Source organism: Dromiciops gliroides, chromosome 1 (genome assembly GCF_019393635.1).
Source record: "Dromiciops gliroides isolate mDroGli1 chromosome 1, mDroGli1.pri, whole genome shotgun sequence".
Lineage (NCBI taxonomy): Eukaryota > Metazoa > Chordata > Mammalia > Microbiotheria > Microbiotheriidae > Dromiciops > Dromiciops gliroides.
Genome location: NC_057861.1, coordinates 31,496,363 through 31,516,579, shown reverse-complemented (window position 1 = coordinate 31,516,579; position 20,217 = coordinate 31,496,363). Strand labels below are relative to the sequence as shown.

Sequence of the window (20,217 nt, the reverse complement as noted above, 5' to 3'; positions counted from 1 at the left end):
TCTCCGGTTCATTCTCTTTTGTGAATGCTATTATACTCTGTATAGAGTGTAATATATAATATATAATATGTGTGTACATATATCCAAATTGGGTCCTCCTGTTTAATAGTCCATATTAGATATATCCAGAAATTCATGACAGAAAATTTTATGAAATTGAATGTGTACTGTCCCTGTTATCACCCCCTTTCCTCATAAGTGAGTCTTTTTGATATGTGATGTTAATTTTAAATGCCATATGAAAAAGATCCAAAATAGATCCTGTAAAAGCTCAATTTCCTTTTCATTAAATTTGTATCAAATCCTTATTTAACAAGATTGTCCCTATAAAGATTTTATTGAGTAAAACCCAAAAGTTGAAAATATGAATAACGTTTTTTAAATATAGAAAAAGGTTAGAGTGATGTTTGTCAAGCCAGTCATAAAGAATTCTAGTTAGTAAAACTAAAAAACATAGACAATAAAAAAGAAAAATACTGAAAAAGTTTAGCAAAGTCTGATAACTTTTGCCAAACCACTTTCTTATCTGAAAATTTTCTACATAGAAAAATTTACATCCTGATTTATAAATTTCTTCCATCATTATTAGTTCAAGTGTTAAAACTTATTTTCCTGTGTTGACTATGCCTACAATCCTAAATGTGTGTGGGCAAGAGTTTATTTTGGATATATGTTGTGTTTGAGTACCTAATGGACATCCAGATGGAAATGTTCAATAGGCTGTTGGTGATGCTCAGGCAAAAGACTAAGATTGGAGATACACGTACATACATACATACGTACACACAGACACACATATACACACATACATATATATATATGTGTGTGTGTGTGTGTGTGTGTGTATATGGGAGTCTTTTGCATTGATATAATAATTGAATCCATGGCAGCTGATGAAATCACTGAGTGTAGTGAGAGAAGAAAAGAAGGCATAAGACAGATCTTCAGGAGATACTCACACTTAATGGGTTGAAGATGGATGATGGTCCAGCAAAGGACACTTAGGAGGCATGGATAGACAAAAAGGAGGGAAACCAGGAGAGACTCATGTCGTGGCAATCCAGGAAAAAGAAAGTAACCAACAGGAGGAGATGATCAACAATGTCAAATACTGCAATGATGTCAAGAAGGATGAGGACTGAGAAAAGGCCATTGGAAACTTGGAAAGAGCCGTTTCAGTGGAGTGGTGAGTTCAGAAGCCAGACTACAAGGAGTTCATATGTGAGTAGGAAAGGAGGTGAAGCCAATTACTTTTTTTGAGAAATTTGCTTGACGGATGGTAGGATCATTTGAAAGATTTTTTTTTTTAAGAGTGGGAGAGCCTGGGCATGTTTGTAAGTAGGTGCCAGTAGATGTGGAGAAACTGAAGTAGATAATGAGAGTGGTGTTGATTAAAGAGTAAGCTCCCAGGATCAAGGGCACAAGTGGAGAGGCTGGCCTAAGGGCTACCTCTTTGTGAAAGATTAGAGCAAAGAAGGGAAAAATGCAGAATGATGTTGACAGACCTTTTGCTGCAGATGGGGAGAAAAGGAAACTCGTGACAGAAGGCCTCTTTTCTCTGTAAAGTAGGGGGCAAAGTCCTCTGCTTAGGAGAAGATGGTGGTATAGGAGGGTCAAGAAGAGGTCTGGCCAGATCTGGTGTGGAGTGGGCAAGAATGAAGATCCAGTTGAGATTAAGTGATACAAATTCATTGTGAGCCCAGTTGGAATGGTTATGTGACTTCCTCCATAAGTGTCAAGCAACATACCCTTACGATCCCAGTCTCAGTTTGACAGAATTAAAACCCTCTGTTATTCTGCTAATTGTTATACTTTACTTGTCTATTGGAGCCTTCATGTTCTTCCTGTTCTTTGCTGTTTGGCATTCCTGTGGCTTTTGATAGGTGATATTCAGTTATTTTGGTTGAATCTCACTTTCAAAAACTTGTCTGTACTGGAATTTCTTCAAAGAATATGCTTGTAAAAATAGTGAGACTATATGTTTCTAGATGATAATACTGAAATTGCAAGGTCATTTCAAAATGCTGTTGTTGGTGGGGCAGGGCGGGAAGTAAGGAGAAGAAAAAATATACTTGTTACTGGTCCTAAGGGAGCTGCTGCCTAAGTGGCCCTCCCCCATCCCATTTCTCCCTTCTTGCAAATTTTAACATTTTAGCTACCATGATAATTCTCAGTACCCTCCGCTCTCTTTTCCACTACTCTAGTCCATCAGCATAGAAGCAGAAAGGGGCTGCATGGAACTCAGGACCATTTATATTTGTATGTATTTCATAGGTTGTTATGACCAATCTACCAGTGATGAGCCTCTCTGTACTTAGGCTGGTCCTTGGGCAGTAGGTATAATCTATTGCCTATATAATCTTGGGCAGTAGGTATAATCTATTGGACTATAATTGAATCTAGTGCATCTTGGTAACCAGAGCTTGCACAATGGTGACATTAGTCCTTGAGAACCCAGTGTCATTTCCATGCAAGGATGAAGCACTGGATTTAGATTTTTGTGGAGGGAGGATAAAATGAGATGGTAAGACAATATAAAGCAAGATAACTACGAAAGTACAAACCTCGAGAAGTTACAAACCTTATACAAATGTAAGTTGGTATCATTAGTCTTCCTGCTCAATAACTTCTCATAATCTACCTAGCTAAGGAACTCTTAGTTGTACTATCTAAATTTGAATTACAGTAACTTTTGTTCAGTCTTAATCCACGTGCATTTGTCTGCTTGACTTGATTTTTTCCCCTTTTCCCTTACCTTTTTGTTTCTTTAGTCTCTAACTTATTTGTTAGCATCAACCAAAAAAGAGATTGAACTAATGTCAGAAGAGCTGAGGGGTCTGAAATCAGAGAAGCAGCTTCTTGCAGAGGAGGGGAATGCTTTAAAGTTAGACAAAGGTTCACTCTTATCAAAGCTTGTAGAGGTGGAGGCCAAGATCTCTTTACTGCAGGAAGACCAGCAGAGGCTGTGGTTAATAAATGAAGCTCTGGATTTGGAGAAGGAAAAGATCCTAGAAGAAAAGCATGATGTAGAAAAGTTGTATCAGGAAGAGCACCTCAATAAAGAAGATTTAGCTATTGAGAGAGAAAAATTACTGGAAGAAATCAATATTGCACAGGAAGAACTCTTGAAGATAAATGTAGAAAATGATAGCTTGCAAGCCTCCAGGAAGAGCATGCAGGCCCTTGTTGAAGACCTTCAGAGGCATAATGATTCCTTAATCGCTGAATCCAAGAAGAATCATAAGGAGAAAGTCGAACTAGAAAATCAGCTGAAGAAACTTACAATTGAAAATATTGCTTTGGCTAAAAATAAGGATGACATTGTCCTAAAGCTTCAGAACTCCTTTGAAGAACTGGCAAGAGATCAAAAAAATTTGGTACAAGAAGTTGAAGAGCTTACAACTGAGAAAAAGTCATACTTAGAGAAGCATTCGGGCCTTAACACTCTATGTGCAGCCCTAAAGAAAGAGAAGGATGATCTTCTTCAAAGCAACAAAGACCTACAGAGTGATAAGGATGAACTACTCAAGAAACAAGAAAAGCTGAGTGCTGGCTTGGAAGCAGTTCTCCGTGACAAACAGCTGCTCAGTATGGAAATTAACAGACTGCAGACACAGCTGGACGACTCAAATAAGTTACTGAAAGATGCAGAGAAGGTGGCTGTGGAGCTTCAGTCTTCAAAAGCAAGTCTCATGAAATTTCTTGAAGAAATTAAAACCAGTAGGGAGATTACAGACTCTGAATGTATCCAGCTTCTGCAAGAAAAAGAAACCTTGACTTCATCTCAGAGTAGGCTCTTGCTCGAAAATGAAGAACTCTTAAATGAAAATAAAATCCTCACTGAAAAACTTGTCAAGTGCTCAGAAGATGCTTCTCACAAAGAGATCTCTCTGAATGACAAGATTGGTTACCTGACTGCAGAGAAGGAAGTGGCTTGTCAGAAGTCCTTAAAGTTTAAAAAGCAGCTGGATGGTCTCCTAAAAGAAACATCTCTGTTACAAACACAAAATGCAAGCTTGCTCCAAGAAAGAGAGACTTCACTCAAAGCCATGGGTGACCTCAAAAGGAAATATGATCAAGAAACTGCCAACAGAAGAATCATTATTCAAGAGAAAATGAAACTTCTTAGTACCATTGAGGCTCTGAAGAAGGAGCTTGAGGAGAAACAAAAAGAAAGTCAGGAACTATTGACCAACAAACATGACCTTTCTTTGATGCTAGAAGAACTTGAGGGAGCCAAAAAGAGTTTAGAAAAGGAACATGCCAATCTATTGGAAACCAAAGAGAGTTTGGATGTTAAACTTAAGACTTGCTATTCTGAAAAGGATATCTTGCTTAAGGATGGGTATAGCCTGCAAGAAGACTGTCAGAAATTAAATGAAGAGATCAGTGCAATGCAGCAGGCCCTAATCCTTGAAAGAGAAGCCAGAGAGCAGGAGAAGGAGTGTTCTTTGTCAGAAAATAATAAAATGCAAGGTCAAATTGTGCTCCTGCAACAAGAACTAGAAAAATTAACATTTTGCAATAAAGAACTTCAGTCTGAGAACCTAATCCTGGCCCAGGAGAAAGGAAAATCAGAGCAACAAGTTGTGAAAATTGTTAAGGAAAAGGAAGTTTTGAGTGCAGAGACTGCTCAGCTTGCTGCCAAAATAGACAGGCTGAAAAATGATTTTGCTTCCTTGACCAAATCCAAGTCAGAGTTGCAAGACCTGCACAGCTGCCTCACCAAGATACTGGAAGATCTCCGGCTAAGCCATGAAGTGACCACTGCCGAGAAAGCCAAGCTAATACAAGAGAATAACAACCTCCTTGCTGACCACAGAGAAGCCATGCTGAAGAAGGAAGAGCTTCTGAAGGAGTTGAAGGAGAAAGAGAAGCTGGCAGAGAACTACTTTACTCTCCAGAAGGAGATTAGTCAGTTGGCCAAAACCAACAGTAACATTTCAGCAAACCTCCTAGAGTCACAGAGTGAGAATCGGATCTTGCGGAAAGACAAGAGCAAGCTTACTCTGAGAATTAGAGAGCTAGAGACCCTTCAGTCATACACGGTAATTCCAAAGATTGAGATATTGGGCATCTATATAATTACTAACACCAAGTACTAACTTCAGTGGTTTAAGGATACACTTTATTTACACATTGAGTTGGAAGAAGCTTACACAGGCACCTAGTGTATATCTAAAAATAATCTCTGCAGCATAGCTGACAAATGGTCATTCAACTTGCACTTGAGGACCTCCATGACGTAGAACCTCCTTCATCCCAAGGTAGCTTATTCCACTTTGGGACAGCTCTCAGTGTTAAAAAGTTTTTCCTTGCATGAAGCCTACACTTCCCTCTTTGACACTTCCATCCACTGTTCTTAGTTCTATCATATGGGGTTAAACAGAACAAGTCATATTTCTCCTCCATGTGACTGTCTTTCCAATTCTATTCTATAGAGCAAACATCACCTATTCTTCAGTTGACTGTTATAGGGTCCTTCATAGTCATGGTTTTGCCCTTCTTTGTTCTCCATCTTATCAGTATCCCTCCTAAGATGTGGTCCAAGCAGGGTGATGAGTGCAGCAGCATTCTAATCTCATTATTCATGGAAGGTATGCTTCTTCAGGTAGCCTAAGATCTTATCAACATTTTTGGCTGTCCTAAAATACTGTTCAATAATTTGGGGCTTATAGTTCACCAAAATGCCCAGATCCTCTTTTTTTTTTTTTAACTGCCTTCTTGTCAATTTTTTGAATACAAGTGTACTGGATTTCATCTTATGAAATTCAGCTCAATGCTATTGTTTGTCAAGATCTCTTTAATAATTGAGTTGGTTATCCGGTGTGTTTGTTCTCCTCAGCTTTGTGACATTGTAAATTTGATAAGGATGCTTATCTATGCCTTGATTCCAAGCCATTAATAAAAAAAACTGGAACACTTCACTGGAAACCTGCCTGGTTTGGCATTGAACTATTAATGACTACACTGGGGGATCCGACCATTCAACCAGTTCCAAATTAATCTAATTATAGTATTATCTAGCCAACATGTTTCCCATCTTTTCTACAAGAATATCCTGAAAGACTTTGATCAAATGCTTTCTTAAAATCTAGGTAAACCATAAAAATGTTATCTAGAGCATTCCCTTGATTTAACAGTTTAGTAATCCTCTTACAAAAGGACCTATTCTCGATGAAGCCATGTTGGTTCTTTATGATGATTCTTTTTTTTTTCTAGGTTGTCACCAACCATATATTTAACATGTTTGAGAATTTTGTCAAGAATTGAAGTCAATCCCACTGTAGTAGTTTGTAGCCTCTTATCTCTTCCCTTTCTTGAAAACTGGGGCATTTACCCATTTGTTTCTCAACATTCTTTCAAAGATCTCTCACAAAGTTTTTTGTTATCAGTACTCACAGCTACAGTTTCTTTGAGAACCTAAGAATGTAATTTATTTGGGCCAGGTGAGTTAAACTCATCAAAGACAGCTGGAGCTCTCTTATTATTGCCTTACTTTTCTTGAGTGTCTCTTCCCTATTAATCACCTTTGTTCTGTCTTTTCTAGTCCAAAGGTCATTTTTCTTGGCTTAGAAAACAAAAGCAAAATGAGAATTGAGGAACATTGTTAGTCATTACCCACCTCCCCCAAAGAACAGTCCTACCCTTTCTTTCCCTGCTATAGTTTTTTAAAAAATTATTATTTTTTTTTGTACTTAGCTTTTCTTTCCAAACTCTTCTCATCCTGGACTTTGACAAGTATTACTCAACACTGTACTGGTTTGTGTATTCATCCTCTAGTACCCCTGCCGCTTTCTTTTGTTCATGTTTTTGTATTGTTTTGTTTTTTAGCATCCTATTATAGGATCCTAGAACTGAGGCCATCTTGTCCACCCCCATTTCCCTGAGGCTTAGGCATAAGGTCACTTAACCAAGGTCACACAGTTCAGTATGAGAGGCAGGATTTCAGACTCTCTGACTCCAGAACCAGTATTCTTTTCACTCTACCATGTTACCTCTCCTAAATTGGTTAGAAAGTTCTTGCGTATCCACACTGGTCTCTTTACAGCTCCCCTTTTTCTTCCTCACTGGAGGGTATTCAGCCAGTGCTTACCGTACTTCCTTATGTTTAGGTTGCTCAGACAGCAGAAGATGCTATGCAGCTAATGGAGCAGATGACCAAAGAGAAGACAGAGACTCTCGCTTCCTTAGAGGATACCAGGCAAACTAATGAAAAACTGAAAAATGAGGTAACTTTCCATTGCTTTTTATTTGGAAAAAACTGCTACTCACTTCATTGGCCTTTTGGTCACTGGTTGGTGTAGGTTGCATTTTATTGTAAATTTAATTGATGTGCTTTTAAATGGGCTCCATATTTATGTATATAACTTCATCTATTGATAACATGCAAATACTGGAAAAATACATAACCACACCACATCACATAGTAAAGTTTAGTAACAAATCTAAAAGCCCAGCATTCTAAAAAGAGAATAATTTTTTTCTTTTCTTTTCTTTTTTTTTTTTTGGTGAGGCAATTGGGGTTAAGTGACTTGTCCAAGGTCACACAGCTAGTAATTGTTAAGTGTCAGAGGCCAGATTTGAACTCAGGTCCTGAATCCAGGGCTGGTGCTCTGTCCACTGCGCCACCTAGCTGCCCCAAAAGAGAATAATTTTTAAAGTGGTGGGAGGAGAGCCACTGATTTGGGTCGGGTGATGATTAGAGTGGGGGTTATATCATGCAAAGTCCAAGTCCTTCAAAATTATGCTATTCTGTATTTCTCCCCTACTAAAAACACAGCAGTTACCTTTGAACTTTAGTGACTTTTTTCCTTAGCTCATAGAAAATGTGTTCATCATCAGTATGTAAAAAGGTAACATGCAAAAGGATCTGTAGAACTTAGGACTTCCTCTGTGTGCTTTACTCATTTAACATTTACTAAGCTACTAGTTTCCTAGGCCTAGTGTCAGACATCCATATATCTAAAAAAGATACAGTCCCTGCCTTCAAGAAGCTTCCTAGAAAGAATATGATAAACATACAGATGAGAATGTGATTAGGGCAAAGGAAAAATTCCAGCAAGTTCTAGGAAAGCTGGAGGAAGAAAGGACAACTTTTATCTGGGAGTATCTAGGAAACTTTTATAAAAATAGTAGTACTTGAACTGAGCCTTGATACAGAAATATGTTGGAGCCAGACTCTACCTGATTGTTGGAAATTGGCAAACACTACAGATCAAGAATTGATTTATTCTTTTGTTGATTGCCGAGACTTAGGAAAGGGATGGAGAAAAATGTTAACACTGCGGTCATTTAAAAAGTGTATTGTGTGGGTGGCTAGGTGGCGCAGTGGATAAAGCACCGGCCCTGGATTCAGGAGTACCTGAGTTCAAATCCAGCCTCAGACACTTAACACTTAACATTTACTAGTTGTCTGACCCTGGGCAAGTCACTTAACCCCAATTGCCTCACTTAAAAAAAAAGTGTATTGTGGCAGCTAGGTGGCACAGTGGATAAAGCACTGGCCCTGGATTCAAGAGGACCTGAGTTCAAATATGACTTCATACACTTGACACTAGCTGTGTGACCCTGGGCAAGTCACTTAACCCTCATTGCCCCACCAAAAAAAAAAAAAAGTTTATTGTGCATACATTGGGTGATGGTTCTTTTTTCTTCTAATCCAGCAAGCCCCTGGTCTTTTATTCTGAAAGATTGAGATAAGAAAGAGTACATTTCAAACATAAGGAACTGTTTGAATGAATGAACAGAAGTCAGGGCTAACATGTTGAGGTGATTGTATGTGGCTGGAAAGGGGACGGAGGTGGTAATGTGAAATAAGACTAGGACATCTGGTTTGCAAGCAGACGATACAAGACCCTAAAAGCCAGGCAAGGGGCCTGCCTGTCCTTCATTCTGTGGTAGAAGAGAACTACTGAAGGTGTTTGAGGTAGGGGAGTTAGATCATGGAAGGATTAGAGAGTTCAGAGACTAGAGGGCAGGGAGAAAAGCTTTGTGAAGTAGTCTAAGCAAGAGGAGGTGTGATGGACTAATAAGTATGACCTTTTTTTAGTAATGCAGATTTTTTTTTTGTTTTGTTTTGTTTTTTGAAGGGCAATGAGGGTTAAGTGACTTGCCCAGGGTCACACAGCTAGTTAAGTGTCAAGTGTCTGAGGCTGAATTTGAACTCAGGTCCTCCTGAATCCAAGGCCAGTGCTTTATCCACTGCGCCACCTAGCTGCCCCTAATGCAGATTTTAATAGAAATATAAGCCACCCTCATTTTAGATACTGGAACTAGAGAAATTACAAAGAATTGCTAAGGAAAAGGGGGTGCTACTATTTTGAGCTAAAAAGATTTGCTGGGGGGGGAAAGGGTGAGGGATGTGATCTACTGAAAAGTTAGAAGGAAAGAAAACTAGCTTTCTGGTAAGTCTAGAGTCTTAGAAATCTTGAATATTAAAGTGAGCACAGTATTCCTTGTTTCTTCACTAACCCTATGTGGCTTTACAAAAAATATCCAAAAATAATTCCATTCCCTCCCTATTCTTCCTAATCTTTTTCAACTCTTTTCTTTCCCGTCAAGGTTCTGTTCCTAAGGGCTTTTGCTTCTATCTTCCTGGTTTTTCCCAGATGCATCCCTTCTTCTCTGTTGCTATGGCAGTAATTCTAGTTTAGGTCCTTTGTTCTGTTGCAACAGAACTTGATTCCCTGCCTTTAGTGTCCAATACATTGCACACCTTGTATCTTCCTCAAGCCCAGTTCTGATCATACCACTCTGTAAACAGAGGTTTATATACATGATAATAAGAGGAAAGACATGGGGGAGTCAGGAATGATTTCAAGTGGCAAGTGGCACACCAGCTGATCTAGGGATTCTAAGAGACGAAGGGTGGGGGGGAAATGCGTTTCCAAGGATGAGGAAAAGCTGGTACAAATGCGTGTAGGAAGGAGATGACACAAAAAGTTCAGGAGATACCAAGTAAAAGTCAGTTTGCCTAGAATGTAAAGTACTCCAACAGGGAAAAGTTCAGCTGGAGTCAGATTGTCAAGGGTTCTAAATTTGCCGCACCAAGAAGTCTGCAGTTTATTCTTTTTAAAAATATAATAAACATTTTTCTTTATAGTTTCGAGTTCCAAATCTTATCCCTCCTTCCCCTTCCCCTTCCCCTTCCCCTTCCCTGAGACAGTAAGCAATCAGATATGGGTTTTACATGTCCATGCAGTTTATTCTAAAAACAATATAAACATAGTTCTTGAACAAGGGAGGGTCATGGTCTAGCTTATGCTTCGGGAAGATTAATTTACCAGCTGAGTGGGGGATAAAATGGAGAGGGAAGGAGTTCCACTAGGAAATGAGAGGTGATAAGGCCCTGATGGAGGGTAGTAACTGTGTAGTTGGAGAGGAGACAGATGAATGAGTATGTTGTTGGGGTAGAGCAGTAATACATGGTAACTGATCAAATACTTCTGACTGGCTTCATTTTCACTAACCCCATGCCTGGAATGCTCTACTTCCAGGCTTCCTTCAACTCTGAGCTAAAATCCCACCTTCTTCAGAACCCTTTTATTTTTCTCCTTAATGGTAGTGCCTTCCCTTTGAAATGATTTCCAATTTATCTTGCACTTATCTTGTTTGTACATAGTTGTTTAGTAATTGTCTCCCCCGTTAGATTCCTTTAGGTCAGGGACTGTTTTTGTATCCTCAGAACTTAGCACAGTGCCTGGGACATAGCAGGCATTTAATAAATGCTTGCTTATTGGCTTGCTGGTTTCTAGGCCAGGTTCAAATCCTCCATGTACCTTTCCCTAATTCCTCCTCCTTGCTCTCCTACAATCAACTACCACTCTTTTGAACTCCTATCACTTTGCGTCTCTCTTTCTACACTTTCACATTGTATCTTCTATTATAGTTTTCTATGTATATCTTACCTAGTTTCTGCCAAATTCCTTTCCGGTTTTCCTACCAATTTTTGTCACATAGTAAGTTCTTACCCCCAAAAACTTGGATCTTAAGGTTTATCAAATGTTTATGTTACTGTGGTCATTTACTTTTGTTTATTGTGTGCCTAATCTAATCCATCCATCCACTACTCTAATTCTTATTTATTACCAGATTATTTTGATGATTACCACCTTTAACATAGTTTGAAATCTGGTATTGCTAGGCTGCCTTCCTTCATATTTTCCCCCCACTGATTTCCTTGGCATTTTTGACCTTTTGTTCTTCCAAATGAATTTTGTTACTTTTTCTAGTTCTATAAGAAAATTCTTTGGTAGTTTTGTTGGTATGGCACTGAGTAAGTAGTTTTTAAAATTTCTTTTTGTAGGATTGTTTTAAGTATTCTACTTCCCCTTCTGTTAATTTGAGCAATTTGCATATAATTAGGCAAAATAACTTCTAATAATTGCTTTAATTTCATCTTCCTAATATTTATCCAGTCCCGTATCCCTAGTATAAATTCCATCTGGTCATGGTGTATGGTCTTTGTGATATATTCCTATTATCTCCTTGCTAGTATTTTATTAAAATTTTTTGCATCAAAATTCATTAGGGAAATTGAGCTATAGTTTAATTTTCTGCATTTGTTTGTGAGGTTTTTAATGTCCTCATGGTCAGTTTTTGTGAAAGTGCTATGTACAGCTGAGAAAAATGTATACTCTTTTCTATTCCTATTTTCTCCAGAGAGGAAAGCTGAGGTCTCCCATTAGTAAAATTTTTTCTATTTTTTCTATAACTTGTTTAACTTTTCCTTTAATCATTTGGATGTTCTGCCATTTGGTGCATGTATGTTTAATGTTGATATTACTTCATTGTCTGTGGTGTCTTTTAGAAAGATTATCTCTTTTGATCAGTTTATTATTGCTTTTGCCTTGTCTGAGATCATAATTGCTATCCATTCCTTTTTTTTAACCTCAGCTACCCCGATATTTGGTAAAATAGAAATTGAAAAAAATCCACTGATCACTTTCTCAAAAGAGACCACTAAATGAAAACTCTCAGAAATATTATAGCCAAATTCCAGAACTCCAGGTCAAGGAGAAAATACTTCAAACAGACAGAAAAAAATGAAATATCATTAAGCCATAGTCAAGATCACATAACGTTTAACAGCTACCATGTTAAATAAGCAGAGGCCTGGGAATATGATATTCCAGAATGCAATCATCTAGGATTACAATTACATCTAGCAAAACAAAAAATAATTCTTCAAGGGAAAAAATGAATATTTAATGAAATAGTACTTTTAAGCCAAAGTACTTTCTGGTCAAAAGACTAGAGCTCTAGCCTCTTATTTTAACTCTGTGTGTGTGTCTCTGTTTCAAGTGTGTTTCTTCTAAGTAACATATTGTTGGATTCTGATTTCTTAAACTACTATCTGCCTCCATTTTATGGGTGAGTTTATCCCATTTACATTTTTTTTTTTTTTAGTGAGGCAATTGGGGTTAAGTGACTTGCCCAGGGTCACACAGCTACTAAGTGTTAAGTGTCTGAGGCCGGATTTGAACTCAGGTACTCCTGACTCCAGGGCCGGTGCTCTATCCACTGCACCACCTAGCTACCCCCCATTTACATTTACAGTTATGATTACTGTAAACTGTATTTCCCTCCATCCTGTTTTTTTTCTGTTTATTCTTCTCTCTCTCTCTTTTTTTTACCTTTTCCCTCCTTAGAAGTCTGTTTTGCTTCTGATCACTGCCTGCCTTAATCTGCCCTCCCTTTTATCCCCTACCTGCTTCTCTTATCCTTTACCCTTCGTACTTCGCAGGTGGTTAATATAGATTTCTGTACCCAACTGACTTTGTGTAAATATTTTTCCCTCTTTGAACCAACTCTGATGAGAACAAGGTTTAAGTGTTGCCTGTTACCCTACCTTCCATCCTCCCCTCTCCTGTAAAAGATCTTCCTTGCAGGGACTAACACACACACACACACACACACACACACACACACACACACACATCTGGGCAGTAAATGAACCTAACACTCATCAGAATTGGCTCAAAGACCTCAATTTTATTAGAATGGACTCAAGGAGGAAATAACACTCAATTGGGTGGAGTAATCTCTTTTTTCAGCCTTCCATTTTTTGTGAGATCATTCCAACATAATCCAGTCACACCAGCGCCCTCTATGTGAACTCCTTCTAACTGCCTTAATAATAATAATAAAGTTCTCAGAAATTACATGTATCATTTTCCCATATAGGAATGAAAACATTTTAACCTTGTTGCATCCTGTACGATTTCTCTTTTATATTTCTCTTTTTATGCTTCTCTTGAATCTTGTGTTTGAATATCAGCTTTTCCATTCAGCTTTGCTCTTTTCATCAGGAATGCTTGAAAGTACTTTCATTAAATGTCCATTTTTTTTCCCCCTGAAGGATCATGCTCATTTTTGCTGGGTAGGTATTCTTATAATCCTAGCTCCTATCATATTTCGAGCCCTTTGTTTTTTTAATGTGGGAGCTGCTAAATTTTGTGCTCCTCTCTGCTCTAGAACTACAATCCAAACTGCAGATGGCCAATGCAGCAGGGTCTTCTGCCCATTGCCAGCCCAAGTACCCCTGTAATCTCCTGACCAGTTGTCCAGCTCCTTTACCATCTCTGGGCTGAGAGCTCTCAAAACTGCTGCTACCACAGCATTCTGGCCAAGCCCAACCCCAGTGTCACAGACCTCTCCCTTTGACCTGTCTTGGGCTGGAAAAACGTCTTATCCTGACCTTTTGTTGATTCTGCCACTCCAGAATTCGATTTGATTATTTTAAAGTTGTTTGGTGTGGTTGTTGAAGGTTAAAGGGGATTTTAATTTTAGTTTCTGTCTAAATATTGTTTAATAAATATAGAGATTTGTATTCTATGTTTACAGTAGCTTTTTGTAGATAATAGGATTTCTGCTTGGAAGGAATCTTAATGGTTATCACATTCATTCTTCTCATTTTATACTGTTGGAAAGTGAGACTCAGGGAGAAGGGCCATCTCTGTGGTCTCCCAGTAAGCCAGAGTTCAGAGCAGGGTTTGAGATCCACAAACTCTTGACTCCAGTCTTAGGGATCTTGGCATTATAGCACATGCTGCCTTTTAATCCATTCCAACAGAGCTAACTTTACAAGACCCTCTCACTGTCCATTTGAATGAGTAATTTTAGGGCTCCATACATCTCACTGAAACACAAAATGACTTCAGCTATATATTTTTTTCTCTTAAAGTTGGATGCACTTAAAGAAAACAACTCAAAAAACGTTGAAGAATTGAACAAATCAAAGGAACGTCTGACAGTAGAGAACCAAAAAATAGAGGAGTTCAGGAAAGAAATGTAAGTGTTTTGTTGTGTTTATATTTTGTGGTATAGAATTTGCTATATGGCATTTTTTAGCCAGCATACATGTGGAAGTTTTGTGAATTACTTTCATTTCAATACTTCATATATTTGTGCTTATGTGTAGAACAAGGACATTTTTTAGAGAAAGATGTGGCATCACAGGTAAAGGAAAAGATAAAGATGAATGGTTGTACTGGTTGCTGAAATTGTGCAGTCTGTAGTTTAAATGGTGTTTAGTAAAACACTTTGGAAATTATGAAGTAGAATTTGTATCCTAAAGAGTACTATATGCCTAGATGAGGTATTATTTTTTTTTAAAAAGCATACAGCACAGTTTTCCTTACATCATTTAAAAAGATCTAACAGTAGACACAATTCAAATTGAATCATGTTTTATTTTTTTTTGACATGGCCATTGTGGGGATTTAATTTCACTCGACTGCATATTTATTACAAGAGATTTTGTTTTTCTTTTTCAATGGGATCAGGAGAGGTAGGAGAGAGAGGTGGATTTTTGCTCACTGGAAAAAAAATAAATTAAAAAACACACCAAGGGAACTGAAAACCTTTTTGGTCTATCAATTAGGCTGATATTAATGGTGATTAGATTTTAATAGAATGGGGGCAGCTACGTGACACAGTGGATAAAGCACTAACCCTGGATTCAGGAAGACCTGAGTTCAAATCCGGCCTCAGAGACTTTGACATTTACTAGCTGTGTGACCCTGGGCAAGTCACTTAACCCTCATTGCCCTGCCCCACCCCCCAAAAAAGACAACTGTGAGATTTTAATAGAATGGATGGTATATGGGAGGGATCAGGAGAAATATTTACACTAATAAGTATTTCAAGTTAGTTCTCTGCTACTCAAATTTCAGAGCAGACACATTTTTTCTTATTTCCATTGCTACTTGCTCCCTCTGGCTCATGTAGTTCAAAGTGCTGGGAATAGTATAATTGGAATTTTGAATTTAACTAGTTAGACTGAAAATGATAGAATCCTTTTCAGTTTAATAGACTCCATTTACATTAGTGACACCAAGAATTTAAAGCATGTGCTAATAGAACAGGAAGATGAGACTTAAGAGATGGTAAAATCAGCAATTCCAAATGAATAATCTTCACTACTGATTTTGTTTCAAAACTTGGTAAAATTAGTGTAACTCCCCCCTTCTTGTGAATGATGAGTTTAGTTACTGAGAACTCTTAGGCTGTTTCTAGAATCATCCTGGTACTTGGGCTGTATTTAGAATATATATAAATTGGATTTTTACTTTTGCCATTGGTGTATGTGTACTCTAGAGTTTAACGGCAATATTTACATCTGCAGATCAAAGTTGAGAAATTCCTTAGTGTCCTATTTACATTGTCTTCAAAAGACAAGGGAGGAACTAAAAAAGCCTATTTAATTAATCAGTTACTTCCCCCATAAATGATTGAATTGAATTTATAGCAAAATCAGGAAATAGCAATCCTAATGCTTGCTGAAGTTGGATTTTATAAATAGGTAATAGTTGGTACAGGATTTTCCCAGGAAAATATTACAATCTCAGTTGCATTTATAATGGGGCGGGTTCCATTAGTTTTACAGAAAACTAACAATAGTTCTGAATTTTTTAGCAACACAAATAATTTGATCAGTAACGTGGGACATTATAAGTTTTTTGTTCTGTTGAAATGCCAAGTTGACTTGTTAGTTCAGGAAATTAGAAAAGGAGCAATTGAGCAGTAAGACAAGATTATCCAGCCTCCCTCCCACTGTCTGAATCACACCATTTAGCTGTCTGAGCCACTGTAGTGAATGGAATCAAAGGAATGTCACCCAATCATAAATTTAGAGGCATTGACTGTTTTCTTCTACTCGAAAGTTGTTAGAGGCCGAGAATGTTAAATGGAATAACTTTTAACCCTAACAGTGTTTACTGGCTCCTCTGCACTTCCTCATTTCTCTACTAAAAATACTAAGTTTTACATCTGTCAAATCTGTTGCATGATGAGGGACAGGATTGCTTTTAATGCCTTGAATGATTCTATTTAATTAAATTAGTTTACTATTATAACCTTGCCCTATTATGTGTTTTTATTCTAACAATCTTAGTTTTCCTGAGAGTGATTCTTCTGGATGATGCCTTTACTTCTTTGGAGGGGACCTTTTTTAGAGTACAGTAGCTCAGATAAAGAGGAATTGGACCATCTGCCACATAAATTATTTGGTTAAGATTAATCATTTCTAAACTTTTTATGACTTCAAGGCAATATCTGACTTGAGAGGATTTCATAAATTAGACCTGAACTTCTGGAGATTCTTGCAAAAGAAATTCTTTTGGCACTAGTGTTTTAAGGTATTAGTCTATTCTATCCAAAAATCAGGGGATGATAGAATGTCAAGACAAGCTAGATGGAATTTTGAGAGAATCTAATCATTTTGCTCTTATCTTAATATGAGAAACAGAATGGTATAATAAGAATTACATTAGATTTGCTATCCAAAGACCTGAGTCTGGGGATACAAGGAAAATCAAAGCACAGACTCTGCTTTTTCTTTCTTTCTTTCTTTCTTTTTTTTACATAGAAATAACTATCTAATCTATATTTATAATAAACATTTTTATTTAAAGTTTTGAGTTCCAAATTCTGTTCCTCCTTCCCTTCCTCCCCTCCATCCCTCTCCCCACACCCCTCCCTGAGACAGTAAGCAAACAGATATAGGTAATACATGTGAAACATTACCATATTAGTCATTTTGTATAAGAAAACTCAAATAAAAGAAAAATGAAAGGAAGGTGAAAAATAGCATGCTTCCATCTGTGTTCAATCAGTAACAGTTCTTTTTTTGGAGGTGGATAGTCTGCTTCATCATTAGTCCTTTGGGATTGTCCTGGATCACTGTATTGTTGAGAATAGTTACTTAACTATTCTCCGTTCTTCACTGAATAAAACTGCTGTCACTGTACACAGTGTTCTCCTGGTTCTGCTCACTTCACTATATATCAGTTAATATAAGGAGCTCACAGTCTAATGAATCAGCAGGCAAACGACTTTGAAACAAGATATAGACAGAATACATTGGAGATAATCAACAGAGAGAAAGCACTAGCAATAAATGAACTTGATAAAAGAAAACTCCTTATAGAAGGTGGGGCTTGAGTTGAACCGTGAAGGAGGTAGAAGCAAGGAGAGAGAATGCTGTGCATTGTGGGCCAGTGAAAATGCCCACGGGTGGGAGACGGACTGTCTGGTGGGAGGGACCATAAGGAGGCCGGGGTCACTGCACCCCACAGTACATGGAGGGCAGGAAGGCCAGGCTGTGAGAGGCTTTAAAAATCCAACAGTGGATTTGATGTTTAATCCTGGACGTGCTAGGGGGCAACTGGAGCTTGTCCTGTAGAGCAGTGTGACCTGCTCGCTGCTCTTGGGGAAGATCAGAGTGCTAGCTGAGTGGGGGATGGACTAAAGAGGGAAAAGACATGAAGCTGGGACACCAGCCAGCACGCTGTTGCTGTAGTCTATGCATGAGCTAATGAGGACCTGTATGAGGACGGTGGAGATGTCAGAGGAAAAAAGGGGTGTATACAAGAGGTGTTGGCAGCAGATTGAAGATGGAGGCTGATAGGGTGAGGGGTTGAGGATGACACCTAGGTAGCAAACCTGAGTGATGTCCCTCCCAGCATAAGTACATCCACTCCTCATCTCAGGCTATGGAGACTACCTCCCTCTGCTTCTCTCCCCTCTGATTGAAGCTCAGAGAGGGGCAGTCACATCTATCATATAAAGCTGGGACTTGTGCCAAGGTCCAGGGTCTGCCTACAGATCTCCTGTTCTTCCCACTAGACCATGCTTCGTTCTGTTCCCTTAAACCTTTGCAAAGTCACCCTGATACAAATGCCAATCTGTGACTGAAAGTTGGAGAGTAAGAGAAATAAAAATAGCAACTCCGGCCACCTATAGACAACCGAGAGGGTAAAAATAGGTGTGCTGATGACCATCAAATGAATTTATACCAAGATTCAGGATTCATCTGTGTATCATAACTCACCAAATGGAAATTAACAAGCATATGTTCACCTCCAACTCATAGCTACATCAGAACCTTCTGCAGTATAAAACTAATTCCAATGATTGTATTGACAAACGTACTGATGAAACTGTACCTCATCTAATAACTAATCATTGATTTTTGCACTGATTGTAACCTCTATGCTTGTTGCACATGTTCTGTGTGGTCCATTCATTTTTATTTGCTGTTTTTAATGAAAATTCAGTGCTGGGAAAGGGTATCATTCTCATTTGTGGGGAGGAAAAAAATGCCTTATGTAATTAGAAAACTGCTCTCTCTAGGGCATTTTGCCTCTGGTTGTCCTAAAAATATATCCTGATACACGTCATCCCTCAGCTTCATCAGATACTAGCACACGGGACCATTGGATTTTTCTTCTTGCCAGGAGGAACAGGTTACCAAGCTGGGCAGTCTTGCAAGTGCCCAGGAAATGACATATTAAATTACTTGGTGAATATGAAATGCATTTGTGTGTTTAAATAACGAGCTTTTTCCTACAGGCAGTGGGCTCTGATGACCATTCTCCTGTTCTCCCTGGTGTTAACTAGTTAGTGAGTATAGTGTGGGAGCTGAGTATGTGTGCTAAGCACTTTGTAGGCCAAAGGGTTATGGCCTTAGACCTGACAGCTGTCCTTTGCAATGTTAAAGCTGTCTAGTCTATTCCGCTTGGGGTGATAGGTGCTTTCTAGTTATAAATTCCCATTAGGCACGTGACCCAGAGAAAAATCTTTTTCTGCCTCAGGCTGGGAAGCTGCTTCTCTCCCACCATTTTTCTTGCCTGTCTTGTTTCTATGGTAACCCTGCACTCCCTGTCCTTGCAGAGAAGCCTTGAAGCAGGCAGCAGCTTGGAAGTCCCAACAGCTTTCAGCTTTGCAGGAGGAGAACCTGAAACTTGCCGAGGAGCTGGGAAGAAGCAAGGAGGAGGTCACAAGTCATCAAAAGGTAAGGGATGCCCAGGGCTTTGCATGGTAGTCCTCCCCATCTACCTTGGACAGTGCCTCAGGAGGCAGTGCTCAGTCAGATGTGGCAGAGCCATGTGGGATGTGCTCTTACAGGCTTGGTATGAAATATCTTACCTTATCCTCAGGGAGTTTGGGTTTGGTTTCAGAATAAGGGTAGCTCCCTTATTCTAGTTTAAGTAGTTTAAATTCCTTAAACTCTGGTAAACGAAAAACCTCTGGAGACTTATAAATAACTTGGAAATGAGTCTTTCCTTGAAAGAAGCCCTTTATTCATAAGCCTAGAGGGAAAGGGGTTCTTCTTGATTCACTTTATGTTTCCCTATTAACCTCTTAGGAAAAGTAAGCTAAATTGTGTGCAGTGTAGGGGTTAGTAGATATTTTTAAATGAAATAATCCTCCTTGTTGGCTATTATTTCTAAATAATACTGTAAGTGTGTGCTTTGATACATGGAATATGTGTACTTGATGGAATGAGCTATAGGCAAACTCAGCTCATTCACCTATATGGCTTATTTAGAAGGGTTTCTGATGCAACACCTAGGACTGATTCATACAATTTTCTAACAAATATTTTAAATCTCTTTTAAAAGAGTGAGGGTCTAAGTGTACATAGTAATCTGTAAATCGCAATTAACTGGGCTTTATTCTAGGTTATTCTACACTTCGGTCACAATGCTGGATGGCAACATTTAACTGTCTAACAGCAACTCAGGAATCATTTGACATTGTTTTCATCAGTGTTGTGCCTTGCCCCTTCAGATGGCATTTTGTTATTTCCAACATATTTTGCAATCATCCTTCTCTTTATAGTATAAGTTTGGGATCATAGTATCACCATTTGAAATATCAAAAGCCCAGGACAGCTTGTTTAGTCATTTTGGAAACCACATCAGGTAT

General features: G+C 38.4%; 1 protein-coding gene across 16 annotated transcripts in view; it reads left to right on the top strand.

Annotated features, from left to right (window-relative positions):
* The window catches only part of CLIP1 (CAP-Gly domain containing linker protein 1), a 144,986-nt gene that overhangs the window by 96,020 nt on the left and 28,749 nt on the right, over window positions 1-20,217 (top strand). For 15 of the 16 annotated variants that reach the window (XM_043978681.1, XM_043978678.1, XM_043978673.1 and 12 more), the window contains 3 exons: window positions 7,116-7,232; window positions 14,189-14,295; window positions 19,180-19,300. In XM_043978681.1, coding sequence (XP_043834616.1) covers window positions 7,116-7,232; window positions 14,189-14,295; window positions 19,180-19,300 — 345 coding nt within the window. Of the gene's footprint in view, window positions 1-2,771; window positions 5,049-7,115; window positions 7,233-14,188; window positions 14,296-19,179; window positions 19,301-20,217 lie in introns of all 16 variants that reach the window. The other variant, XM_043978686.1, reaches the window with a different exon arrangement.